The sequence below is a fragment of the Lepisosteus platostomus genome, chromosome 24 (assembly GCF_059453375.1).
Source record: "Lepisosteus platostomus isolate fLepPlt1 chromosome 24, fLepPlt1.hap1, whole genome shotgun sequence".
Taxonomy (NCBI): Eukaryota; Metazoa; Chordata; class Actinopteri; order Semionotiformes; family Lepisosteidae; genus Lepisosteus; species Lepisosteus platostomus.
Genome location: NC_142634.1, coordinates 4,093,556 through 4,121,326, shown reverse-complemented (window position 1 = coordinate 4,121,326; position 27,771 = coordinate 4,093,556). Strand labels below are relative to the sequence as shown.

The 27,771-nt window shown below is 57.2% G+C and overlaps 1 protein-coding gene across 8 annotated transcripts; it reads right to left on the bottom strand.

The window, feature by feature from the left end:
* Positions 1 to 12: 12 nt before the first annotated feature.
* On the bottom strand, positions 13 to 27,593 carry patz1 (POZ/BTB and AT hook containing zinc finger 1). Of its 8 annotated transcripts, XR_015929744.1 has the most exons (8): positions 25,432 to 27,592; positions 24,537 to 24,600; positions 18,179 to 18,350; positions 8,347 to 8,499; positions 5,065 to 5,271; positions 916 to 4,327; positions 762 to 837; positions 13 to 705 (listed from the first exon to the last, which is right to left on the bottom strand). XR_015929744.1 is itself a non-coding variant. In XM_088617888.1 (7 exons), exons 1-6 carry the CDS (start codon positions 27,084 to 27,086, stop codon positions 4,473 to 4,475), a joined length of 2,316 nt encoding a protein of 771 aa, XP_088474014.1. In that variant the 5' UTR covers positions 27,087 to 27,593; the 3' UTR covers positions 4,208 to 4,327; positions 4,460 to 4,472. The 8 variants fall into 8 exon arrangements, 4 of the variants coding, with proteins under 4 accessions (XP_088474011.1, XP_088474012.1, XP_088474013.1 ...); XR_015929741.1 differs by having other exon boundaries at positions 762 to 4,327; XR_015929742.1 differs by having other exon boundaries at positions 13 to 837.
* Positions 27,594 to 27,771: the final 178 nt, after the last annotated feature.

Sequence of the window (27,771 nt, the reverse complement as noted above, 5' to 3'; positions counted from 1 at the left end):
CACAGACAGAGCCCAGATTAACACCTCTTTATTAAACGCATCTCTGTACATCAAATTTACAGAGACCATTGACTCAAAACAGTGTACAAAACCGACAACCCACCTATAGAAAAAGTTATGCATATATTTCCAATATATCCAAAAAGAATCAAAAGCAAGAAAACAAGAGCTTTAACAGAAAGAAGTAAAAAGCAAAGGTTAAGAGGAATAACCATTGACTAGAAGTCAGATAAATAATCTTCAGCATTTCTAGATGTACATATTGTGTGTGAGAGAGAGATGCATGGCCGTTCCTCTCTCATCTAGACTGTTCCAATTCTCCTCCCTCACTGCGCTCAGCACAGCCAGCGAGAGGAAGGCACTCCGTCTCCACTGGCCCCTCCCCTCCCCCCTTTACCCTCCTCCTCTCCCCACTGGCCCCTCCTCCTCTCCCCACTGGCCCCTCCCCTCTCCCCTTTACCCTCCTCCCCCACTCGTCCAGACACACCTCCTCTCTCCCCAGGCCCCTCCCCTACTCTCTCCACTTGTCCAGACACACGCCCTCTCTTCAGTAATAATAATAATAATAATAATAATAATAATAATAATAATTGCTTACACTTATAAAGCAGTTTTCTGGACACTCCACTCAAAGCTCTTTCCAGGTAAGGTGATGCAACAGCAGCCATAGTGCGCCAGAACGCTCACCACACATCAGCTAGCCCCCTCCTCTCTCTCCACTGGTCCAGACACACCCCCTCTCTCCACTGGTCTAGACACACCCCCTCTCTCTCCACTGGTCCAGACACATGCCCTCTCTCCACTGGTCCAGACACATGCCCTCTCTCCAGTAGCCCCCTCTCTCCACTGGTCCAGACACACCCTCTCTCTCCACTGGTCCAGACACACCCCCTCTCTCCACTGGTCCAGACACACCCTCTCTCTCCACTGGTCCAGACACATGCCCTCTCTCCAGTAGCCCCCTCTCTCCACTGGTCCAGACACACCCCCTCTCTCCACTGGTCCAGACACACGCCCTCTCTCCACTAGCAGACTGGAGCGGTCTGAACCCGCAGGAGACGAAGCAGACCCAGCGGACTCCACCCCCAGCTGCCCCGGGCCTGCGGCAGGAGCCCTGATGGCCCCAGGCTGCCACCCTTTCACTTCCGGGTTCGGTGAACCAAGAGCCCTCATCCGACCCGGCTCTCCACCGGACCTGCGCAGGGGGGCGTCACATTTCGATACCACGGCTGCCGGGACCTGAACCCCCGGCTCCGGGGCTGGAGGGGCCGGGGATATGGCCTGGTGGGAAAGGACCGGCCCCTCTCTCTCTCACACACAGGACCCGCCCCGCCCCGCCCCAGACCCACAGCTCTGACAGAGCCGAGCCCCGAGATCCCCTCTGCCGGGGACAGACCCGAATCAGAATGATTTTCCTCCGCGTGCTGCCGGCGCGCAGGGTGCGTGCGCTCGGCCACGGCGGAACCGACTGGATCCGGACAGCCCGGACCGGGCCTGCGAGACAGAACAGAACTGCGGCCAGGCCACAGCCCTACCAACCCAGGGCTCAGAGGCCCCTGTACAGCCCCATGGCAGGAGAGAAAGATAAAGAGTTTTCTGTACAGAATACCTATATACATACTGTATAGTTCAAAAGAAATAAGTAACTTGATATCAACAGTTGCAAAACGCTATAAATTAAAAAAAAGGAATGCTCACACCTTTCCTTAGTGACTGACTAACCTGTCTAAACACAAAATAAAATGACATTATACCTGTCCTTTACATACAGACATCCGGGGAGCCCTCCCACACAGCACCACCCATGGGGGCTGCAGAAAGACCTCAGCACTCGCGCCCACACAGACCGCCCTCAAGGCAAAACCCCTAAAAACCAGATTAATCGGTGATGCTGCTTATAGGAACTACAGGCTGTACGGAGTTTAAAAGGGCCAACGACAAAATCCAGTAAATGCGTCTTATTTACAGAACCTACACTGGTTCATGGGAAACACCCTCGTGCTCGGGCCTCCACTGACACAGGCCCAGGCGGGGAGTCCCACAAGCCCTCGGATCCACTCCCGGTTTTACAGAGTCGTCTGAATCCAGGTGCACAGCAGGGCGATCCTCTCCGGATGTGACTGGGAGCTGCAGGACTCTTGCTCAGACGCCGAGACCAGGGGCTACAGATCTTGTCTGGAATCGAACAGCACGGGCTCTGGGAGTTCAGAATACCTCACCTGCTCTAAAGGCTGAATTTCTCAGATGACGTCATCATAAGGCAGTACTTCAGGTGTTCATTTGGGCTTTTAAACCTCTTATTCAGATACTGTTAATTAGACATCACAAGCACACTGCTGCTCTTCGGCAGACACGGAGCCTGGAAGCACAGGGCTTTGGGTGAGAAGATCAAATATTTTTTTTGACATGTTTCAACCTCACATGGTCTCTGCAGGTTTGCTCACAACACAGAGGAAAAGCATGAACAAAGAACGCCCATATGATCATCACCGTCTATGGCAGGCCCTGCAGCTCACACTAAGCCCATGTACTGTCCACTGTGCTGGACTCTGGGTCACTGCTCTAACACCTCCTGATGGAGCCCATGTCCTGTCCACTGCGCTGGACCCTGTGGTCACTGCTCTAACACCTCCTGATGGAGCCCATGTACTGTCCACTGCGCTGGATCCTGTGGTCACTGCTCTAACACGTCCTGATGGAGCCCATGTCCTGTCCACTGTGCTGGACCCTGTGGTCACTGCTCTAACACCTCCTGATGGAGCCCATGTCCTGTCCACTGTGCTGCTGACCCTGTGGTCACTGCTCTAACACCTCCTGATGGAGCCCATGTCCTGTCCACTGCGCTGGACCCTGTGGTCACTGCTCTAACACGTCCTGATGGAGCCCATGTCCTGTCCACTGCGCTGGACCCTGTGGTCACTGCTCTAACGAGTCCTGATGGAGCCCATGTCCTGTCCACTGCGCTGGACCCTGTGGTCACTGCTCTAACGAGTCCTGATGGAGCCCATGTACTGTCCACTGCGCTGGACCCTGTGGTCACTGAGGATGGTGCTCAGGCAGAAGCGAGCCCCTGCAGACTCTCCTGGACCGGCTGCACCAGCAGTACAGGAGACACACATGCAGTCGCTGCAGCAGCAGCGCAGAGCAGAGCTTGATCAGGAGGTGACAACACCACTGGCTGACTGGAGCAGACCCCCGTTTCCATCTCAGCACTAGCCAGACCCTCTCAGCACTCTACACCCCAGCTTGAAACGTGTTTCAGCTCCTTCAGGGAAATGCAAATGGAAGAAGAACGCACAATGCAGACGTGAGCTCGAAAGATCACCGCCCTCGAACCGCAGACAGGGAGGACACTCAGGGGAGACAGAGCCAGTCAGCGAACAGGGCGTGGGGCAGAGCAGTCCGCCGTAAGAATGTCAGCTGACGAGGGTGCGTTAATATTACAAAAAGAACCCAAAAGAGAACACAGTTTGGGGTGCACGCTGCACGTTTCTCCCGTGTGGATAGAAAAGACGTCATCCCGGCAGTCTGGGACAGCGAGCACCCTGCAGGGCCGGAGAGCTGGACCGAGCGGATCCGATCGGTCCGGGCAGAGCAGCAGGACCGCCAGCCTCGTTCCCACCAGGCCTCCCCGATCCCACCACAAACTGGGGTCCGAGGCGCCACTGCCGCTGCTCGACCGGACTGCTCTTCAGCCTCCCGGCGGTCTCACGCGGACCGGACCCCCTCCGCCAGCGCCGCGGAGCAGCAGGACACGGCGGGGAGGGTTCCGAACGACCGGGCCGGAGCGCAGGACCCCCCAAGTTGGACTGGGCTGGACTGCCCGGGCCCCCCTCTCCCCTCCCCCAGCCCCGGGAGGGGAATCACTTGCCCCCCAGGCCCAGTCCGCTGTGCCCCGCCTCGGGGTCTGCCAGCGACGACGCGAAGGCCGACTGCACGATCTGGAAGCCGAAGGACTCCAGGAGGGACATGTTCTGCTGCGGGGAGAAGGGGGAGCTCAGGGCGGGGGCCAGGTCGCCCAGGGGCCCCGGGGCCCCCACCAGCCCCTTCTGGGGCCCCACGTGCGCCTTCTGCATGTGCTTGCTGAGGTACGACTTGGAGCGGAAGGCGTGGCCGCACTCCGTGCAGGTGTGCTTCTTGTCGCCGTCGGGCCGGAGCTTGGGGGCGCCCCCCCCGGCCCCCGGCCCGCCCCCGCAGCCGAAGCCCAGCCCCTCCTCCTCCGCCTTGTGCTGCTTCAGGTCCCCGCCGTCCGACAGCTCTCCGAACGAGGCGTCCGAGCTCTCCTGGGAGTCCTGGTGCGGGCACTTGGTCACCTCCTCCTGGCCGTCTGGAGAGGGAGCAGACAGAGGGGAGGGGAGGTCAGGAGCGCAGGGCCGGGGGGGTCCCCGACACCACCCAGCACTGCCCCTCGCACCCCAGGGAGGACAGAGCCGTCTCCGGGCACCCCCACAACACGAACCCCTTTCCTGACGTCAGGGCGCCTCTGCTGCCCTCTGCTGGCTCAGGCCTGCCACTGCGGGCGCACCGGGGCGACGGACTGCGGATCAGGTGGCAAAGACACACAGGCGTCAAACAGAGGAGCAGGACGCTCGGGGGGGGAGGCGATGCAAGACGGACACGCGGACATCAGAGGTCACAAACGAGAGACTGCGGGGCAGGCAGGATCGGGGAGATCGGGGTGTCTCTCCTGCTCCGCCACGCCTCCCACACCCTCGTCCCCGCCGGGATTCAGAAGACTCGGGACAAACCGGGAGGGACGGGGGAGCCGATGGAGGCAGCGCGAGGTTTCGGGGAGGCGGGGGGCGGGGGGGGAGACGTGCGCACCCCCACAGCTGCACGTGGGGATGGGGAGCAGGCCTGCCGATCCCCAAACGAAACGAGCCACTCCTGGGCAGGAGAGCAGGAGAGCGGACAGAGCCGGACCGCGGCAGAACCCGACCCGAGCCGAGAGCCCGCCGCAGCTGGGACTGCGGCCCCCCCGGGCCCGTCTCCGCTCCTCCTCCTCCTCCTCCGCCGGCCCCCAGCTCTCGCCCCCACCCCCCGCGGCCGCTCGGACGTACTGACCTGCGCCCTGCCCCAGCAAGGCGAACCCGGGCACGCCGGCCGCCCGGCACTCCCAGAAGTACGGAGCCCCCGGCTTGGCCAGGAGCAGCTCGGGCTGCAGGCCCAGGGAGGGGGCGCAGGCGGGCAGCGCCGGCGGCGCGGGCAGGCCGCGGAGACGCCCGTCCGCCTCGGGGAGACCGACCAGCAGCCGGCGACTGGCGCACAGGTCTGCAGACATCGACACGGGAGAGAAGAAGAAACAGGGGGAAGGAGGCCGGGAAGGAGAGATAAGAACGACAACAGCAGAACATTAACTTTACACCAGGCCCGGCGCAGCCTGCGCCGCTCGGGGGGGGGCCGCCGACGCGCCGGGGAGCCCCGAGCCGCCCGGCTGGCCCCTGCGCGCGGTGACCCCGACAACATCACAGAGGCAATGGAACTTTTTCTCATTACTGCCAAGCCAGCAGACCAGTGCGCGCTCCGCTCCGCTCGCCACTGATGTAAAGTTAATGCTTCACACTGGGGTTCCCGGCCTCCTTTTGCTCCCTCTATTTTTTCTTTCGTTTTCGATCTCCCTTCTGTCTGACAGGGTTCCCAGCCCCTGACCCCTGACCCCCGACCCCCGACCTCCAACCCCCTACAGGTCAAACCCCCCCCCCGACAGCGAGACACAGCGCTCGGGATCACGAAACCTTGCAAAATACGCCTGAAACGACGAGCTGGGACGGGCCCGGAGTCCACTCTGACAATCGGTTCCTGCCCCCAGAACCGGGAGCTGGCCCGGGTCATTCGGGCTGCGCGCGGGCCTGCGGGCAGGTCCCGCCCCCTCGTGAAGCTGCGGCACCTCCTGGCTGGTCCACTTTCTCACCGGTCCACGTTTGAGTTCTGGACCGCTGTGTGTGATGTTCAACCGGTCTGGATCTCTGCGTGTGGCGTCCTCCTTTTCAGAACCACCAGTCCAGGCCGCTGTGAAGGGTGGCATCTCATTCAGAACCACCGGTCCGGACTGCTGTGTGTGGTGCTCTCCCATTCAGAACCACCGGTCTGGACTGCTGTGTGTGGTGCTCTCCCATTCAGAACCACCGGTCCGGACTGCTGTGTCTGGTGCTCTCCCATTCAGAACCACTGGTCTGGACTGCTGTGTGTGGTGCTCTCCCATTCAGAACCACTGGTCCGGACTGCTGTGTGTGGTGCTCTCCCATTCAGAACCACCGGTCCGGACTGCTGTGTGGGATACTCTTCCATTCAGAATCAGCAGACTGCTGTGCAGGACAATCTCTCTTTCAGAGCCACTGGTCTGGACCGGACCGCGGAGCGGGGTGTTTGGCGCCCAGCCTCGCTTGGTCCTGGTGGGACTCTCCCCTGTTCGTCTCCTGGGACAGGGACCACCTGCTCGACGCTCCACGTGTCTCCCTGACAATGCCGGGGCTTCGCGGAGCCGGCCCGGCCCGGCCCGCGAATACAGCGCCAGCTGCGTCACGTTTCCCAGTCCGGTGCTGCCCCTGCCCCCGAGCAGCTGCGCGAGTCACAGCGGGGTCCGTCTCCAGAGCCGGTCCCCGCCACCCAGTCGGGCCGGGGCGCCCGTTCCGCAGCGAACACACGTGTGGCTCAGCTGCCTCCAATTCAGCAAAACCAAACTGCGCGGCCGAGGCAAACCCCTAGCGTGCAGATCGCGCCAGGACGGGCCAGCTTCAGCGCTGGAGACGACCCTCCCCGCCCTGTGCAGCAGGAGAAGCATTTCCAGCAGGCAAACCGACAGCTCCGGCCGCCCAGGGGCTGGAGCAGAGAGAGGAGAAGGTCAGTGTGTTTATTTACCCCCCTGAGCTCAAACCTCCCCACCTGGTGTCTGCATCGGCCACGACTGCATGACTCCCAGCTCAGCTCTTTCTGCTGATGCACGTCACGCTTTTGCGGTTATAGGCAAAGGAACGCACAAAGTCGCCTACCGACTCCTGCTCGCGTCCACGTGCACACACACACAAACACGCACAGATACGGGCTGAGGACCCCCACATGCTACGGGAGCTGATGGAGGTGAGGAAGGCGACAGGAACAGGTACAGGCAGACAGGGCGGGACATGCTGCACAGGTGAGGGGCCGGGGCTGCGGCTCCGCCCCCCTGGCGGACGGCCGCCCCCGCTGCCCACAGCGCGCAGCTCAGGGGCCCCCGGCGGCCCTCTCGAGGAGGACGAAGAAGCTCCAGATCGGGGGGACGCCCGAGCGTGCCGCCCGCCGTCTCCCAGCGCTCAAGCCCACCTCGCGGAACAGATCCAGGCGGTGCCCCCCCCTCCCCCCCTCTCCTTCCTGGATCTTGAAGTTCTGGGCCTCCTCCTGCGCCATCAGGACCCCAACCCCTCACACCCCCCCTTTGCTCCCACGATCTCCCAGCGAGACACCCCCACACTGCTTCCCCCCCCGGAGATACTCAGAGGCTGCTGGTCTCAATGGCAATAATATTTTGAAAAAGATCCATTAAATCCAAAACACACGGACACACACGGACACACACGGACACACACGGACACACACGGACACACACACGGAACAGCTTCCCCTCCCTGCGGATGGACATGCTGCACAGAGCGACGCTGGCGGCCCCGACGCCCCCAGCTGGGCGTGGGAGGAGCAGCGTGCGGGGAGGGCAGCGCCATGCGGGCAGCGACAGAGGGGCGCCCCCCCCCCCCACTAGAAGCGGGGCGATGAGGCGCGGCGGGCATGCACATGGAGCACCGGGCAGATGGGAGAGGAGGGGGGGGACAGACAACAGCAGCGGAAAGAAAGGAGGCTCCTGGTTGCAAAAGCTCTTGCAAGCAGCCACACGCCTTCTCGTGCTGGAACAGCACCGGACCCCCCCACACGGCCTCGCCCCACGTTCCAGCCCCCCAGCCCGGCGGCCGGAGGAGCGGACTGGCTTCCCCACGCGGGCCGTTGGCACACGGGGGGGGGCGACACCGAGCTTCCCGGGCTCCGGCAGTCTGCTCCGCTTGCGGCTTTACTGCGAGGAGCTGGGCTCCGGTGCAGGCGGGATAAACGTGGCATCACCATGGCGATCCAACCCGCTCCATCCTGCCTGCACCTTCCTCAGCTGGACCCTGATCGATCACCCCCCCCCCTCTCCCCCCGCTGCCCTTTCGCTCCTTCATGGATCACTCCCGCTGCGCGGAAACCCGGCCTCTCCCCAGTAAAGCCCGGAGCGGATCCGGCTGCGGGTTCGAGCCGGGCTGATGCAACGCTCTCTCTCTCTACAAGCGGCGGAGCCGAGCGGATGCACACGAGACACAGCGACGCCGCGCGGCTGCTTGCCTTCGACTGCGCACGGGCGTCCCGCGGGGAGGGCCGCGCCCCCGCCGGGCGGCTCCTCGCGGGGCTCGGGGAAGGGCTGCGGGCCAGCGGCCGCCAGCGCGGGCCCGTGGTGCGTTTTTACGTGCACCTTAAGGTAGGAGGCGGTGGAGAAACCTAGAGCAGGAGACAGCGGGAGAGCGAGATTTCACACCGCCAGCCTCCCAGAGGCCGGAGGGGCAAGAGACGGGAGAGGCAGGGAGAGGAGTCCAGGAGGGAGAGCCTGGCGCACGGAGGTGCAGGAGCAGAGGCAGGGGAGAGGACAGGGAGAGAGTCGGGGCGCAAGAGGGGTGTCCGCGCCACAGCAGCCCCCTCCACGCCCCCTGGAAAACACAGACAGCACACAGCCTGCCCCACCTGAGCCAGCCCCCGTCAGCAGTGGGACCGGCACTGTGGCCCCTGGCCCCCGGCCCCCGGCCGGCCCCAGAGTCCAAAGCTGAAACCGTCCAGCTGGGAGACTCCCATCGGGCTCTGCTACAAATCAAGAGCCAGTCGCAGAGACACTGGGCTCAGGAGAAAGCAGGACACGCAGACCTCAGACCTCTATCTCTCGCGGAACCGAGGACTGAACCCCCAAATTCCTGGTTCGGACTCCCTCCGTCCAGCGCCCAGCTCTCCTGAGACACCGCCACAGCACAACTCCCACCTCACAGCTCCGGTCCCAGCTCAGGACAGTGTGGGGTTACTCTGAAGACACTCGTGCGCGCTACAGTTCCCCCTGTCCTCATCTCCCGCACCAGGCTTGAGCTGCGACTCAAGCGGGGAACAGAAATCATTCCAGAAAACAAATGAGGTCACAGGCTGGTGGGGAAGTGTGGGTGCGTGGGTACATGCGTGCACGTTTCCTGTGTCACAGGGAGGTGTGTGTGTGTGTGTTGTCAGTGGGTGTGTTTCCTGTGTCACAGGGAGGTGTGTGTGTGTGTTGTCAGTGGGTGTGTTTCCTGTGTCACGGGGAGGTGTGTGTGTGTGTTCTCAGTGGGTGTGTTTCCTGTTTCACAGGGAGGTGTGTGTGTGTGTTGTCAGTGGGTGTGTTTCCTGTGTCACTGGGAGGTGTGTGTGTGTGTTGTCAGTGGGTGTGTTTCCTGTGTCACAGGGAGGTGTGTGTGTGTGTTGTCAGTGGGTGTGTTTCCTGTGTCACAGGGAGGTGTGTGTGTGTTGTCAGTGGGTGTGTTTCCTGTGTCACTGGGAGGTGTGTGTGTGTTGTCAGCTGGTGTGTTTCCTGTGTCACAGGGAGGTGTATGTGTGTTGTCAGTGGGTGTGTTTCCTGTCTCACTGGGAGGTGTGTGTGTGTGTTGTCAGTGGGTGTGTTTCCTGTGTCACAGGGAGGTGTGTGTTTGTGTGTGTGTGTGTGTTGTCAGTGGGTGTGTTTCCTGTTTCACAGGGAGGTGTGTGTGTGTTGTCAGTGGGTGTGTTTCCTGTTTCACTGGGAGGTGTGTGTGTGTGTTGTCAGTGGGTGTGTTTCCTGTGTCACAGGGAGGTGTGTGTGTGTGTGTGTGTTGTCAGTGGGTGTGTTTCCTGTGTCACAGGGAGATGGGTGTGTGTGTGTGTTGTCAGTGGGTGTGTTTCCTGTTTCACAGGGAGGTGTGTGTGTGTGTTGTCAGTGGGTGTGTTTCCTGTGTCACAGGGAGATGGGTGTGTGTGTGTGTTGTCAGTGGGTGTGTTTCCTGTTTCACAGGGAGGTGTGTGTGTGTTGTCAGTGGGTGTGTTTCCTGTGTCACAGGGAGATGGGTGTGTGTGTGTGTTGTCAGTGGGTGTGTTTCCTGTTTCACAGGGAGGTGTGTGTGTGTTGTCAGTGGGTGTGTTTCCTGTGTCACAGGGAGATGGGTGTGTGTGTGTGTTGTCAGTGGGTGTGTTTCCTGTTTCACAGGGAGGTGTGTGTGTGTGTTGTCAGTGGGTGTGTTTCCTGTGTCACAGGGAGGTGTGTGTTGTCAGTGGGTGTGTTTCCTGTTTCACAGGGAGGTGTGTGTGTGTTGTCAGCTGGTGTGTTTCCTGTGTCACAGGGAGATGGGTGTGTGTGTGTGTTGTCAGTGGGTGTGTTTCCTGTGTCACAGGGAGATGGGTGTGTGTGTGTGTTGTCAGTGGGTGTGTTTCCTGTGTCACAGGGAGGTGTGTGTGTGTGTGTTGTCAGTGGGTGTGTTTCCTGTTTCACAGGGAGGTGTGTGTGTGTGTGTTGTCAGTGGGTGTGTTTCCTGTTTCACAGGGAGGTGTGTGTGTGTGTTGTCAGTGGGTGTGTTTCCTGTGTCACAGGGAGGTGTGTGTGTGTTGTCAGTGGGTGTGTTTCCTGTGTCACAGGGAGGTGTGTGTGTGTTGTCAGTGGGTGTGTTTCCTGTTTCACAGGGAGGTGTGTGTGTGTGTGTTGTCAGTGGGTGTGTTTCCTGTGTCACAGGGAGGTGTGTGTGTGTGTGTGTGTGTGTGTGTGTGTGTGTGTGTGTGTGTCAGTGGGTGTGTTTCCTGTGTCACAGGGAGGTGTGTGTGTGTGTTGTCAGCTGGTGTGTTTCCTGTGTCACAGGGAGGTGTGTGTGTGTTGTCAGCTGGTGTGTTTCCTGTGTCACAGGGAGGTGTGTGTGTGTTGTCAGTGGGTGTGTTTCCTGTGTCACTGGGAGGTGTGTGTGTGTGTTGTCAGTGGGTGTGTTTCCTGTGTCACAGGGAGGTGTGTGTGTGTTGTCAGTGGGTGTGTTTCCTGTGTCACAGGGAGGTGTGTGTGTGTTGTCAGTGGGTGTGTTTCCTGTGTCACAGGGAGGTGTGTGTGTGTGTTGTCAGTGGGTGTGTTTCCTGTGTCACAGGGAGATGGGTGTGTGTGTGTGTTGTCAGTGGGTGTGTTTCCTGTTTCACAGGGAGGTGTGTGTGTGTTGTCAGTGGGTGTGTTTCCTGTGTCACTGGGAGGTGTGTGTGTGTTGTCAGCTGGTGTGTTTCCTGTGTCACAGGGAGGTGTGTGTGTGTGTTGTCAGTGGGTGTGTTTCCTGTGTCACAGGGAGGTGTGTGTGTGTGTGTTGTCAGTGGGTGTGTTTCCTGTGTCACTGGGAGGTGTGTGTGTGTTGTCAGCGGGTGTGTTTCCTGTTTCACAGGGAGGTGTGTGTGTGTGTGTTGTCAGCTGGTGTGTTTCCTGTGTCACTGGGAGGTGTGTGTGTTTTTAGTGGATATGTTTCCTGTGTCACAGGGAGGTGTGTGTGTGTTGTCAGTGGGTGTGTTTCCTGTGTCACAGGGAGGTGTGTGTGTGTATTGTCAGCGGGTGTGTTTCCTGTTTCACTGGGAGGTGTGTGTGTGTTGTCAGTGGGTGTGTTTCCTGTGTCACAGGGAGGTGTGTGTGTGTGTTGTCAGTGGGTGTGTTTCCTGTGTCACAGGGAGGTGTGTGTGTGTGTGTTGTCAATGGGTGTGTTTCCTGTGTCACAGGGAGGTGTGTGTGTGTTGTCAGTGGGTGTGTTTCCTGTGTCACAGGGAGATGGGTGTGTGTGTTGTCAATGGGTGTGTTTCCTGTGTCACAGGGAGGTGTGTGTGTGTGTTGTCAGTGGGTGTGTTTCCTGTGTCACAGGGAGGTGTGTGTGTGTGTTGTCAGTGGGTGTGTTTCCTGTGTCACAGGGAGGTGTGTGTGTGTGTGTTGTCAGTGGGTGTGTTTCCTGTGTCACAGGGAGGTGTGTGTGTGTGTGTTGTCAGTGGGTGTGTTTCCTGTGTCACAGGGAGGTGTGTGTGTGTTGTCAATGGGTGTGTTTCCTGTGTCACAGGGAGGTGTGTGTGTGTGTGTTGTCAATGGGTGTGTTTCCTGTGTCACAGGGAGGTGTGTGTGTGTGTTGTCAGTGGGTGTGTTTCCTGTGTCACAGGGAGGTGTGTGTGTGTGTGTTGTCAATGGGTGTGTTTCCTGTGTCACAGGGAGGTGTGTGTGTGTTGTCAGTGGGTGTGTTTCCTGTGTCACAGGGAGATGGGTGTGTGTGTTGTCAATGGGTGTGTTTCCTGTGTCACAGGGAGGTGTGTGTGTGTGTTGTCAGTGGGTGTGTTTCCTGTGTCACAGGGAGGTGTGTGTGTGTGTGTTGTCAGTGGGTGTGTTTCCTGTGTCACAGGGAGGTGTGTGTGTGTGTGTTGTCAGTGGGTGTGTTTCCTGTGTCACAGGGAGGTGTGTGTGTGTGTGTTGTCAATGGGTGTGTTTCCTGTGTCACAGGGAGGTGTGTGTGTGTGTTGTCAGTGGGTGTGTTTCCTGTGTCACAGGGAGGTGTGTGTTTTTAGTGGATGTGTTTCCTGTTTCAGAGGGAGGTGTGTGTGTGTTTTTAGTGGATATGTTTCCTGTTTCACAGGGAGGTGTGTGTGTTTTTAGTGGATATGTTTCCTGTGTCACAGGGAGGTGTGTGTGTGTTGTCAGTGGGTGTATTTCCAGTGTCACGGGGAGGTGTGTGTGTGTGTTGTCAGCTGGTGTGTCTCCTGTGTCACAGGGAGGTGTGTGTGTGTGTGTGTGTGTGTGTGTGTGTGTGTTGTCGGCGGGTGTGTTTCCTGTGTCACTGGGAGGTGTGTGTGTGTTGTCAGTGGGTGTGTTTCCTGTGTCACTGGGAGGTGTGTGTGTGTTGTCAGTGGGTGTGTTTCCTGTGTCACAGGGAGGTGTGTGTTTGTGTTTTTAGTGGATATGTTTCCTGTGTCACAGGGAGGTGTGTGTGTGTTGTCAGTGGGTGTGTTTCCTGTTTCACTGGGAGGTGTGTGTGTGTTGTCAGTGGGTGTATTTCCTGTGTCACTGGGAGGTGTGTGTGTGTTGTCAGTGGGTGTGTTTCCTGTGTCACAGGGAGGTGTGTGTGTGTGTGTGTGTGTGTGTGTTGTCAGTGGGTGTGTTTCCTGTGTCACAGGAAGGTGTGTGTGTGTGTGTTGTCAGTGGGTGTGTTTCCTGTGTCACAGGGAGGTGTGTGTGTGTGTGTTGTCAGTGGGTGTGTTTCCTGTGTCACAGGGAGGTGTGTGTGTGTGTGTTGTCAGTGGGTGTGTTTCCTGTGTCACTGGGAGGTGTGTGTGTGTTGTCAGCGGGTGTGTTTCCTGTTTCACAGGGAGGTGTGTGTGTGTGTGTTGTCAGCTGGTGTGTTTCCTGTGTCACTGGGAGGTGTGTGTGTTTTTAGTGGATATGTTTCCTGTGTCACAGGGAGGTGTGTGTGTGTTGTCAGTGGGTGTGTTTCCTGTGACACAGGGAGGTGTGTGTGTGTATTGTCAGCGGGTGTGTTTCCTGTTTCACTGGGAGGTGTGTGTGTGTTGTCAGTGGGTGTGTTTCCTGTGTCACAGGGAGGTGTGTGTGTGTGTGTTGTCAATGGGTGTGTTTCCTGTTTCACAGGGAGGTGTGTGTGTGTGTTGTCAGTGGGTGTGTTTCCTGTGTCACAGGGAGATGGGTGTGTGTGTTGTCAGTGGGTGTGTTTCCTGTGTCACTGGGAGGTGTGTGTGTGTTGTCAGTGGGTGTGTTTCCTGTTTCACAGGGAGGTGTGTGTGTGTGTGTTGTCAGTGGGTGTGTTTCCTGTGTCACTGGGAGGTGTGTGTGTGTGTTGTCAGTGGGTGTGTTTCTTGTGTCACAGGGAGGTGTGTGTGTTGTCAGTGGGTGTGTTTCCTGTGTCACAGGGAGGTGTGTGTGTGTGTGTGTGTGTGTGTGTTGTCAGTGGGTGTGTTTCCTGTTTCACAGGGAGGTGTGTGTGTGTGTGTTGTCAGTGGGTGTGTTTCCTGTGTCACAGGGAGGTGTGTGTGTGTGTGTTGTCAATGGGTGTGTTTCCTGTTTCACAGGGAGGTGTGTGTGTGTGTTGTCAGTGGGTGTGTTTCCTGTGTCACAGGGAGATGGGTGTGTGTGTTGTCAGTGGGTGTGTTTCCTGTGTCACAGGGAGATGGGTGTGTGTGTGTGCTGTCAGTGGGTGTGTTTCCTGTGTCACTGGGAGGTGTGTGTGTGTGTTGTCAGTGGGTGTGTTTCCTGTGTCACAGGGAGGTGTGTGTGTGTGTTGTCAGTGGGTGTGTTTCCTGTGTCACAGGGAGGTGTGTGTGTGTGTTGTCAGTGGGTGTGTTTCCTGTTTCACAGGGAGGTGTGTGTGTGTGTTGTCAGTGGGTGTGTTTCCTGTGTCACAGGGAGGTGTGTGTGTGTGTGTTGTCAGTGGGTGTGTTTCCTGTGTCACAGGGAGGTCTGTGTGTGTGTTGTCAGTGGGTGTGTTTCCTGTGTCACAGGGAGGTGTGTGTGTGTGTGTGTGTGTGTGTGTTGTCAGTGGGTGTGTTTCCTGTTTCACAGGGAGGTGTGTGTGTGTGTGTTGTCAGTGGGTGTGTTTCCTGTTTCACAGGGAGGTGTGTGTGTGTGTTGTCAGTGGGTGTGTTTCCTGTGTCACAGGGAGGTGTGTGTGTGTGTGTTTTGTCAATGGGTGTGTTTCCTGTGTCACAGGGAGGTGTGTGTGTTGTCAGTGGGTGTGTTTCCTGTGTCACAGGGAGGTGTGTGTGTGTGTGTGTGTGTGTGTGTTGTCAGTGGGTGTGTTTCCTGTTTCACAGGGAGGTGTGTGTGTGTGTGTTGTCAGTGGGTGTGTTTCCTGTGTCACAGGGAGGTGTGTGTGTGTGTGTGTTGTCAATGGGTGTGTTTCCTGTTTCACAGGGAGGTGTGTGTGTGTGTTGTCAGTGGGTGTGTTTCCTGTGTCACAGGGAGATGGGTGTGTGTGTTGTCAGTGGGTGTGTTTCCTGTGTCACAGGGAGATGGGTGTGTGTGTGTGCTGTCAGTGGGTGTGTTTCCTGTGTCACTGGGAGGTGTGTGTGTGTGTTGTCAGTGGGTGTGTTTCCTGTGTCACAGGGAGGTGTGTGTGTGTGTTGTCAGTGGGTGTGTTTCCTGTGTCACAGGGAGGTGTGTGTGTGTGTTGTCAGTGGGTGTGTTTCCTGTGTCACTGGGAGGTGTGTGTGTGTGTTGTCAGTGGGTGTGTTTCCTGTGTCACAGGGAGGTGTGTGTGTGTGTTGTCAGTGGGTGTGTTTCCTGTTTCACAGGGAGGTGTGTGTGTGTGTTGTCAGTGGGTGTGTTTCCTGTGTCACTGGGAGGTGTGTGTGTGTGTTGTCAGTGGGTGTGTTTCCTGTGTCACAGGGAGGTGTGTGTGTGTGTTGTCAGTGGGTGTGTTTCCTGTTTCACAGGGAGGTGTGTGTGTGTGTTGTCAGTGGGTGTGTTTCCTGTGTCACAGGGAGGTGTGTGTGTGTTGTCAGTGGGTGTGTTTCCTGTTTCACAGGGAGGTGTGTGTGTGTGTGTTGTCAGTGGGTGTGTTTCCTGTGTCACTGGGAGGTGTGTGTGTGTGTTGTCAGTGGGTGTGTTTCTTGTGTCACAGGGAGGTGTGTGTGTTGTCAGTGGGTGTGTTTCCTGTGTCACAGGGAGGTGTGTGTGTGTGTGTGTGTGTGTTGTCAGTGGGTGTGTTTCCTGTTTCACAGGGAGGTGTGTGTGTGTGTGTTGTCAGTGGGTGTGTTTCCTGTGTCACAGGGAGGTGTGTGTGTGTGTGTTGTCAATGGGTGTGTTTCCTGTTTCACAGGGAGGTGTGTGTGTGTGTTGTCAGTGGGTGTGTTTCCTGTGTCACAGGGAGATGGGTGTGTGTGTTGTCAGTGGGTGTGTTTCCTGTGTCACAGGGAGATGGGTGTGTGTGTGTGCTGTCAGTGGGTGTGTTTCCTGTGTCACTGGGAGGTGTGTGTGTGTGTTGTCAGTGGGTGTGTTTCCTGTGTCACAGGGAGGTGTGTGTGTGTGTTGTCAGTGGGTGTGTTTCCTGTGTCACAGGGAGGTGTGTGTGTGTGTTGTCAGTGGGTGTGTTTCCTGTTTCACAGGGAGGTGTGTGTGTGTGTTGTCAGTGGGTGTGTTTCCTGTGTCACAGGGAGGTGTGTGTGTGTTGTCAGTGGGTGTGTTTCCTGTGTCACAGGGAGGTGTGTGTGTGTGTTGTCAGTGGGTGTGTTTCCTGTTTCACAGGGAGGTGTGTGTGTGTGTTGTCAGTGGGTGTGTTTCCTGTGTCACAGGGAGATGGGTGTGTGTGTTGTCAGTGGGTGTGTTTCCTGTGTCACAGGGAGATGGGTGTGTGTGTGTGCTGTCAGTGGGTGTGTTTCCTGTGTCACTGGGAGGTGTGTGTGTGTGTTGTCAGTGGGTGTGTTTCCTGTTTCACAGGGAGGTGTGTGTGTGTGTTGTCAGTGGGTGTGTTTCCTGTGTCACAGGGAGGTGTGTGTGTGTGTGTTGTCAGTGGGTGTGTTTCCTGTGTCACAGGGAGGTCTGTGTGTGTGTTGTCAGTGGGTGTGTTTCCTGTGTCACAGGGAGGTGTGTGTGTGTGTGTGTGTGTGTGTGTTGTCAGTGGGTGTGTTTCCTGTTTCACAGGGAGGTGTGTGTGTGTGTGTTGTCAGTGGGTGTGTTTCCTGTTTCACAGGGAGGTGTGTGTGTGTGTTGTCAGTGGGTGTGTTTCCTGTGTCACAGGGAGGTGTGTGTGTGTGTGTTGTCAATGGGTGTGTTTCCTGTGTCACAGGGAGGTGTGTGTGTTGTCAGTGGGTGTGTTTCCTGTGTCACAGGGAGGTGTGTGTGTGTGTGTGTGTGTGTGTGTGTTGTCAGTGGGTGTGTTTCCTGTTTCACAGGGAGGTGTGTGTGTGTGTGTTGTCAGTGGGTGTGTTTCCTGTGTCACAGGGAGGTGTGTGTGTGTGTGTTGTCAATGGGTGTGTTTCCTGTTTCACAGGGAGGTGTGTGTGTGTGTTGTCAGTGGGTGTGTTTCCTGTGTCACAGGGAGATGGGTGTGTGTGTTGTCAGTGGGTGTGTTTCCTGTGTCACAGGGAGATGGGTGTGTGTGTGTGCTGTCAGTGGGTGTGTTTCCTGTGTCACTGGGAGGTGTGTGTGTGTGTTGTCAGTGGGTGTGTTTCCTGTGTCACAGGGAGGTGTGTGTGTGTGTTGTCAGTGGGTGTGTTTCCTGTGTCACAGGGAGGTGTGTGTGTGTGTTGTCAGTGGGTGTGTTTCCTGTGTCACTGGGAGGTGTGTGTGTGTGTTGTCAGTGGGTGTGTTTCCTGTGTCACAGGGAGGTGTGTGTGTGTGTTGTCAGTGGGTGTGTTTCCTGTTTCACAGGGAGGTGTGTGTGTGTGTTGTCAGTGGGTGTGTTTCCTGTGTCACAGGGAGGTGTGTGTGTGTTGTCAGTGGGTGTGTTTCCTGTGTCACAGGGAGGTGTGTGTGTGTGTTGTCAGTGGGTGTGTTTCCTGTTTCACAGGGAGGTGTGTGTGTGTGTTGTCAGTGGGTGTGTTTCCTGTGTCACAGGGAGGTGTGTGTGTGTGTGTTGTCAGTGGGTGTGTTTCCTGTGTCACAGGGAGGTCTGTGTGTGTGTTGTCAGTGGGTGTGTTTCCTGTGTCACAGGGAGGTGTGTGTGTGTTGTCAGTGGGTGTGTTTCCTGTGTCACAGGGAGGTGTGTGTGTGTGTGTGTGTGTGTGTGTGTGTTGTCAGTGGGTGTGTTTCCTGTTTCACAGGGAGGTGTGTGTGTGTGTGTTGTCAGTGGGTGTGTTTCCTGTTTCACAGGGAGGTGTGTGTGTGTGTTGTCAGTGGGTGTGTTTCCTGTGTCACAGGGAGGTGTGTGTGTGTGTGTTGTCAATGGGTGTGTTTCCTGTGTCACAGGGAGGTGTGTGTGTGTGTGTTGTCAATGGGTGTGTTTCCTGTTTCACAGGGAGGTGTGTGTGTGTGTTGTCAGTGGGTGTGTTTCCTGTGTCACAGGGAGATGGGTGTGTGTGTGTGTTGTCAGTGGGTGTGTTTCTTGTGTCACAGGGAGGTGTGTGTGTTGTCAGTGGGTGTGTTTCCTGTGTCACAGGGAGATGGGTGTGTGTGTGTGTGTGCTGTCAATGGGTGTGGTACCTTTATTACAGATGCTGCAGTAGTTGTGTGGTCCCTCGCTGTGCTTCTTCAGGTGGTCAGTCATGTACGCTGCTCGCAGGTACTTGCCACACACCTGGCAGGGGATCTTGTCCTCGTGACAGGCCAGGTGAGACCGCAGTCGGTCCCTAGTGGCGAATGAGGCATTGCAGGTCTTCGAGAGAAAGAATCAGAATAATTTGTCAAGATCTATATTGCATTGTGTACCTGGTCTTATGCCGCACACCTGAGCTATTCACACTGCTCTGTGTACCTGGTCTTATACTGCACACCTGAGCTATTCACACTGCTCTGTGAACCTGGTCTTATACTGTACACCTGAGCGATTCACACTGCTCTGTGTACCTGGTCTTATACCGCACACCTGAGCTATTCACACTGCTCTGTGTACCTGGTCTTATACTGCACACCTGAGCTATTCACACTGCTCTATGTACCTGGTCTTATACCGCACACCTGAGCTATTCACACTGCTCTGTGTACCTGGTCTTATACCGCACACCTGAGCTATTCACACTGCTCTGTGTACCTGGTCTTATACCGCACACCTGAGCTATTCACACTGCTCGGTGTACCTGGTCTTATACTGCACACCTGAGCTATTCACACTGCTCTGTGTACCTGGTCTTATACCGCACACCTGAGCTATTCACACTGCTCTGTGTACCTGGTCTTATACTGCACACCTGAGCTATTCACACTGCTCTGTGAACCTGGTCTTATACTGCACACCTGAGCTATTCACACTGCTCTGTGTACCTGGTCTTATACTGCACACCTGAGCTATTCACACTGCTCTGTGTACCTGGTCTTATACCGCACACCTGAGCTATTAACACTGCTCTGTGTACCTGGTCTTATACCGCACACCTGAGCTATTCACACTGCTCTGTGTACCTGGTCTTATACTGCACACCTGAGCTATTCACACTGCTCTGTGTACCTGGTCTTATCCCGCACACCTGAGCTATTCACACTGCTCTGTGTACCTGGTCTTATACCGCACACCTGAGCTATTCACACTGCTCTGTGTACCTGGTCTTATACCACACACCTGAGCTATTCACACTGCTCTGTGTACCTGGTCTTATACTGCACACCTGAGCTATTCACACTGCTCTGTGTACCTGGTCTTATACTGCACACCTGAGCTATTCACACTGATCTGTGTACCTGGTCTTATACCGCACACCTGAGCTATTCACACTGCTCTGTGTACCTGGTCTTATACCGCACACCTGAGCTATTCACACTGCTCTGTGAACCTGGTCTTATACCGCACACCTGAGCTATTCACACTGCTCTGTGTACCTGGTCTTATATTGCACACCTGAGCTATTCACACTGCTCTGTGTACCTGGTCTTATACTGCACACCTGAGCTATTCACACTGATCTGTGTACCTGGTCTTATACTGCACACCTGAGCTATTCACACTGCTCTGTGAACCTGCTCTTATACCGCACACCTGAGCTACTCACACTGCTGTGTACCTGGTCTTATACTGCACACCTGAGCTATTCACAGTGCTCTGTGTACCTGGTCTTATACCGTACACCTGAGCTATTCACACTGCTCTGTGTACCTGGTCTTATACCGTACACCTGAGCTATTCACACTGCTCGGTGTACCTGGTCTTATACTGCACACCTGAGCTATTCACACTGCTCTGTGTACCTGGGCTTATACCGCACACCTGAGCTATTCACACTGCTCTGTGTACCTGGTCTTATACCGCACACCTAAGCTATTCACACTGCTCTGTGTACCTGGTCTTATACTGCACACCTGAGCTATTCACACTGCACTGTGTACCTGGTCTTATACTATACACCTGAGCTATTCACACTGCTCTGTGTACCTGGTCTTATACTGTACACCTGAGCTATTCACACTGCTCTGTGTACCTGGTCTTATACCACACACCTGAGCTATTCACACTGCTCTGTGTACCTGGTCTTATACTGCACACCTGAGCTATTCACACTGCTCTGTGAACCTGCTCTTATACTGCACACCTGAGCTACTCACACTGCTCTGTGTACCTGGTCTTATACTGCACACCTGAGCTATTCACACTGCTCTGTGTACCTGGTCTTATACCGCACACCTAAGCTATTCACACTGCTCTGTGTACCTGGTCTTATACTGCACACCTAAACTATTCACACTGCACTGTGTACCTGGTCTTATACTCCACACGTCAGCTTTTCACACTGCACTGTGTACCTGGTCTTATACTGTACACCTGAGCTATTCACACTGCTCTGTGTACCTGGTCTTATACTATACACCTGAGCTATTCACACTGCTCTGTGTACCTGGTCTTATACTCCACACGTCAGCTTTTCACACTGCACTGTGTACCTGGTCTTATACTCCACACGTCAGCTTTTCACACTGCACTGTGTACCTGGTCTTATACCGCACACCTGAGCTATTCACACTGATCCGTGTACCTGGTCTTATACCACACACCTGAGCTATTCACACTGCTCTGTGTACCTGGTCTTATACTGCACACCTGAGCTATTCACATTGCATTGTGTCCTGACACTTATACTGCACACCAGAGCTATTCACACTGCTGTGTACCTGGTCTTATACCGCACACCTGAGCTATTCACACTGCTCTGTGTACCTGGTCTTATACTGCACACCTGAGCTATTCACATTGCATTGTGTCCTGACACTTATACTGCACACCAGAGCTATTCACACTGCTGTGTACCTGGTCTTATACTCCACACGTCAGCTTTTCACACTGCACTGTGTACCTGGTCTTATACTCCACACGTCAGCTTTTCACACTGCACTGTGTACCTGGTCTTATGCCGCACACCTGAGCTATTCACACTGATCCGTGTACCTGGTCTTATATTGCACACCTGAGCTATTCACATTGCATTGTGTCCTGACACTTATACTGCACACCAGAGCTATTCACACTGCTGTGTACCTGGTCTTATACTGCACACGTGAGCTTTTCACACTGCTCTGTGTACCTGGTCTTATACTGCACACGTGAGCTTTTCACACTGCTCTGTGTACCTGGTCTTATACTGCACACCTGAGCTATTCACACTGCACTGTGTACCTGGTCTTATACTATACACCTGAGCTATTCACACTGCTCTGTGTACCTGGTCTTATACTGCACACCTGAGCTATTCACACTGCTCTGTGAACCTGCTCTTATACTGCACACCTGAGCTACTCACACTGCTCTGTGTACCTGGTCTTATACTGCACACCTGAGCTATTCACACTGCACTGTGTACCTGGTCTTATACTCCACACGTCAGCTTTTCACACTGCACTGTGTACCTGGTCTTATACTGTACACCTGAGCTATTCACACTGCTCTGTGTACCTGGTCTTATACTATACACCTGAGCTATTCACACTGCTCTGTGTACCTGGTCTTATACTCCACACGTCAGCTTTTCACACTGCACTGTGTACCTGGTCTTATACTCCACACGTCAGCTTTTCACACTGCACTGTGTACCTGGTCTTATACCGCACACCTGAGCTATTCACACTGATCCGTGTACCTGGTCTTATACCACACACCTGAGCTATTCACACTGCTCTGTGTACCTGGTCTTATATTGCACACCTGAGCTATTCACATTGCATTGTGTCCTGACACTTATACTGCACACCAGAGCTATTCACACTGCTGTGTACCTGGTCTTATACTGCACACGTGAGCTTCTCACACTGCTCTGTGTACCTGGTCTTATACTGCACACGTGAGCTTTTCACACTGCTCTGTGTACCTGGTCTTATACCGCACACCTGAGCTATTCACACTGCACTGTGTACCTGGTCTTATACCGCACACCAGAGCTTTTCACACTGCACTGTGTACCTGGTCTTATACTGCACACCTGAGCCATTCACATTGCATTGTGTCCTGACACTTATACTACATGTTCTGCACACCAGCTGTGAATTGCAAAGAGACAGTAAACTGAGAGCTGAGGGCACAAGGATACTTGGGAGTATTATTTGCCTTTTCTCCCTCTGTAGGGCAGGAGGTGCACTGTGCCTTTAAGGACTCTCAGTGGTACAAGCTGCCCTGCTCTAAACAGAGCGGTCACCATGGTAACTATCACATGCTGCCCTTTTATCTGCTCCGCCCTACCCCCCCCCCCACTTCTGTCCCACTCACCCCTGCCTCCTCCTCCTCCTCCCTCACTCTCCATGTCAACACATATAACCCCTTCCTCCCAGAGCCGGAGTCTCTCCTGCGACCCCCCCACACCGCGCCAGAACGCAGGTCTTTATTCCCTCCACAAGAGCAGAAGGCTGTGGGCCACCTCACTGATCTTCAGCTGCACCAATTAATTAATTACAGCTTCCGGCAGAGGAGACTTCCTGGGGCGGATCAGCTGGAAGGATCGAGGTGTTCTAGTACAACAGTGCAGAGAACTGGTCCACAGAGCCGAAAGTCCAGCCCGGGCTTTTGTTACATCCACGCCAGGCAGGTATACAGGATCATAGGGTTTTTATATAGCGCCTTTCAAAGCAAACACCTCACACTGTCTCTCCTCCTCCTACTATAGAGATAAAGTTATAACAGAAATCTACGAACATGTTTAAAAGACTCCAATCCTTCTTCTCTGTGCTGCAGAAGATACAGGTTTACAATCATAGCTCCCCAATGAGCAGCCGGTCGGCAGTGATGGGGCAGCATCTGCGTCAGGCCCTGCGTGACCCACAGTGCTACCGCGCTGTCCCTCCGGTTGTGTCGGACGCCACCTGCGCGGCCAGGTATGGCCGCGCGGAGCGTGTGAGCGCGCACGTGTGCCTGGAACCGGCGAGCACTGCAGCCCACCCCCCCCGGCCCCCCCGCCAGCCGGGGTGATGTCAGCGTGTCTTAATGGACAGCCAGCGGGACACACCCACGCTGCACTGCAACTGCACTGAAATGGTTCCAGACACACAACCCTTAACCACCACTCCCCCCCCCCCTGCTGTAAAAGCACCTACACACACGGATACTCCACCCCCCAGCTCTGGCCTCTGCACACTACCTCCCTCCCCTGTTCCCCCTCCCCTCTCCTAGCAACATGCAGAAACTGTCCAGCCCCCACCGCCACACACACACAGTTACACCCTCCCTGCGGCTCTGACTCTGGCCTCTCCCTCCCGTCTCACCCCCCCCACAACAACAACAACAGTGTCCCTCCCCCCCACCCCTCCACCCCTCCTTTTCCTCCTGCAATCCACTCAGCCTTGGAAACCATTTTGTGTCCCTGCAGGATTACAGCGGCTCTGGGCTCACAGCCCCCCCCCCCAGCACACACAGACGCGGGCCCTCCGGCTCTGCGCGAGCTCCCCAGGACAAGTCAGCGACAGCCAGCTCGAGTTTCTGTCACAGCCAGCCTGCAGACGCGCTCTCCCTGTAACCTTGTGCTGAGCCCAGGCTCTGCAGCAGCTTGACCGGAGAGCTCGTGTGCTCAGAGTACAGCCTGCGCCTGACGTGTACACTCCAGTCTAGGGCAATAAGCACTGCCTGGGGAAACTACCCCTGTACCGCGTTGAAACTGCCCCAACCGAACCAGATCCAACCCAAAGCTGGGGAGACCCAGTCTTTGTCCATCTGCACATTTGTGGGGTCCCCTCAGTTTATGACTGTCCGTCTGCACAGCTGTGGGGACCCTGTGTCTGTCTGTCTGTCCGTCTACACAGCTGTGGGGACCCTGTGTCTGTCTGTCTGTCCATCTACACAGCTGGGGGACCCTGTGTCTGTCTTTCTGTCTGTCCACCTGCACAGCTGGGGGACCCTGTGTCTGTCCGTCTGCACAGCTGGGGGACCCTGTGTCTGTCCGTCCGTCCGTCTGTCTGTCTGTGTCTGTCCACACAGCTGGGGGACCCTGTGTCTGTCCGTCCGTCCGTCTGTGTCTGTCCACACAGCTGGGGGGCCCTGTGTCTGTCTGTCTGTCCACACAGCTCTCTGGGAAAGGAGCTACATACCTGGAACTGCTACTTCCTGACTCTCTATGAGCGATTCGTAACAGCAGTATAACAGTACAACACATTAACAACTGAAACTCAGGTAGAGTGTTCTTTTTCACTGGATTAATTCCGCTACCTCTTTTCCTCTTTGAGAAGTTACGTCTAAAGCTGCTAAATAAAATAAAGTAAATAGAGAATATAGTTTATTATTGTATCATTATTAACGGAAGTCCTGCAGAAGCAACATTTCCAAAAGTTTCCCATTTCTAAGGAGGAGCTGCTGCAGACGCCCCTCAGACAGCGGGAGGGGGACGCGGCTCGATGACCCGCGGGAAGGAGGGCGCAGCTGGCAGGGCGTGTCCGCGCTCACCTGGCACTTGTGCGGCCTCTCAGACGTGTGCACCTGCTTGATGTGCCCGTTCAGGTGGTCCGGCCTAAACAGAGAGTCGGACACAGGAGCACAGGGTTACAGGCGCCTCCCCTCGTCTGCTCGACAGCTCCGCCACTCTTCCCCACACCAGGCCAGGACCCCGGCCCCCCCCTTCCCCAAACCGGACCTGACGCCCGGGATCCATCCCCGTTCCCCAAACCAGACCGGGACCCGGGATCCCCATTCCCCGAGTGGGCCTGGGACACAGCCGGGCGGAGACGCTCCAGGAAGGGCAAAGCAGCAACACTTCCGAAGCGAACGAGAGCCGGGGGGTCCCGGTTCTGGAACTGGGGCAACGGCAGCCCTGGTTCCGAGTGGATCAGACCCCCCCCCCCACTCCAGGAAAATAATCGTTGGGGTTAACTGTGCAGGGGAGGTCAGGGAGGGAACTCCGGGCCTCGCTCTTGAGAGGACCGGGCCCCTTGGCGTCACCCACACGGAACGAAGGCAGGAGCCCCACTCCGGGGCACCCCCCTCTCGCCGGCCTCGGCACAGCCAGCAGCCACCCTGACACGAGACCCAACCCGGACCCTCTCGACAGAGCGGCGCAACCCCCCCCGAGACCCCCAGCCCGGGTGAGAAGGGCAGGACCTTCCACCCGGCTCCCAGCTCCCAGGAACCCACCCCCCGGGCATCACCGACCGCCCGAACCACGAGCCCGCGCGGGCGCACCGGGCCGGGCCTCAGCTGCAGCAGCGGGGCTCCGTGGCGCCGCCCCTCTGGGGTGTGCAGGGGTGGACCCCTGTCCCCAGCCCGGAGGAGTCCCGCCCGGCGCTCCCCTTGCGGGGCAGGAGCCCGACGCGCCCCCCTGCGGGGCGGCCCCCCCCGGACTCACCTGGAGAAGCCCTTGCCGCAGCTCTGGCAGACGTAGGGCTTGCCGACGGAGCCGTCGTGCGAGCGCACGTGGTAGGACATGCGGTCCTTGCGCTTGAAGCGCAGGCCGCACACGGGGCAGGCGTAGGGCTTCTCCCCGGAGTGGGACAGCTTGTGCCGGTTCAGGTGGTACACGTCCCGGAACACCTTCCCGCAGACGTCGCAGCCCACGTGGCGCCGGGTCCGCTCCCGCTTGCGGGCCGAGTCCGCCGGGCCGGCGCCGTGCAGCCCCAGCCCGTTCTCCAGCAGGCCGGCCGGGGGCGGGGCCGCCAGGCCGGGGGCGCCCCCTCCCGCCGCCCCCCCCGCCGGGGCGCCCCCGTGCTGCGCCTCGTGCTGCCGGAGCCGCGCGGCGTCCGTGAAGATCTTCCCGCACAGCCCGCAGGGGAAGATGCCCAGGTCCTTGGGCACGCCGGCGCCGCCGAAGAGCAGGGGGTCCATCGCCGGCACCTTCTTGGGGCGCCCCCGGCCCCGCTTGCCCCCGACCCCGGGCTGGGCGCCGCCCCCGCCCTGGAAGGGGTTCCCGGCCAGCTCGGGGCCGCCCACGGGCAGCCGGTCCACCGTCTGCAGGGAGGGCATGACCTGCTGGCCGCCCGCTCGGCCGCCCCCGTCCACCTCGTGCGCCGGCCCGCCGCCCCCGAACACCGAGCCGTTGGCCACCAGCCCCGCGCCGTTGGACATGTCCAGGGGGTAGCCCAGCTCGGGCCCGCCGGTCCGGAAGAGCGCCAGGTCGCCGCGGGCCGGCGGCACCAGGATCTGCACGTTGGACTGCTTGATGACCTCCTGGCAGATCTCGATCACCGAGCGCATGAGCAGGAACTTGGCGGCCGTCATGAGCTCGGGGAAGCACTCCAGCCGCACCACGATCTTGGACGTGTAGGCGAAGTCCAGGATGTCTTTGAAAACTTTGGGGCTGATCGTGTGCATCTCCAACTCCTTCGTCTCCCCGTCCCCTTCCGCCTGACAGCTGAACACCGACTCGAAGTACTCGCTGCACGCCGCCAGCACCGCTTTGTGCGCGGGGAAGCTCTCCTCGCCGACCCGCAGCAGAACGTCGCAGAAGCGGCCTCCGGTGCGGCGCTGCACGTTGAGGTTGTGGAGCATCTCGGCGCTGTGCTTGCTCACCTGATACGTGTACGACGAGCTCCACGGCTGCTCCGCTATCCTGTCCATGTTGCCTTCATTCAAGAGCGACGTATCTCGGCGCTTCGAGGGGGGAAACGCAGGAGCAGAAGTGGGAAATTTAAAAGAAAGAGAGGAGGAAAAAAAACCGACCCAACTCGCGGAGAAATCCGGCGAATTTCTCTTTTTAAAAACACACGGCACACGCACCCTCCGACACCTTAGCCCTGCTCGCGTCTCTTTTGCATCTAAAAAAAAATGTTTGCAGGGAGGAAAAAATGGCAGCCCCCCAGCTTCCTGTGAACTTTGACCTTTGTTTCGGGGGGGGCGGACCAGCCGGGAGGGGGGTAGGGGAGGGGGGGGCACTCGGAAAGCGCTGTGTTTTCCGCGCACCAGCCGGGGGGGTTGAGAGAGGGGGGCGAGGCGGCGCGGGTCGGACTCTCCGGTAGCCAGCGCCTGGACACGGCCGCCGGCTCCGGGCTCGTCTCTCCCCTCCATCCCGGCCTCCGTCTCCTCCCCCCCGCGCGATTCCCAGGCCTGTTTTTCCAGCGCGGATGCCCCCTCCCACAGAGGCAGCGCGACACACAGCTCGGAGCGCCGCCGGGATTGCGAGCTCGCAGGGATTCGGCTCCTCCGAGTGACCCGCTAGTAATAATAATAATAACAGTAATAATGATGATAATAGAGACGGGGGTGTGAAATAGTTGGCGAATAAAAGCCGTTTCTACGGTTAACGCTCTCAGCCAAATGCACCGCCGATGCAGAGAATAGAAACTGGATTTTAGGGACCAGAGGGGCTGTTGTTTTTAAAGACCCCGCTCCAGCCCGACCGCGGGGCTGCGCGCGTTTCGGACTCCACTCATCCAGATATTATAAATCCGACCCCCTCCCGCTTTCCCCCCGTGTCAGGGGGAGTTGGGGGGTAGCAGGTCCCACAGCCGCCCACGGGGCAGCACCGACGCAGGCGGACGCGGGATCCGCAGGTGTGGGCACTGGGGGGGGGGAGCGGTGCATTGTGGGGTGTGGGTGGGTGTGTGAGTGTGGGGGGGGTAACTCGTAAGTGTACATTCTAGCTTTTTACCGTTTAGCTGTCAGCCGGGGTTCTCGAGTTACAGCAGGGCAGGGAAGCCTCTGTGCTCATTAACTCTTTCGCACTTGTGTGTGTGTGTGTGAGCCCTGCAGA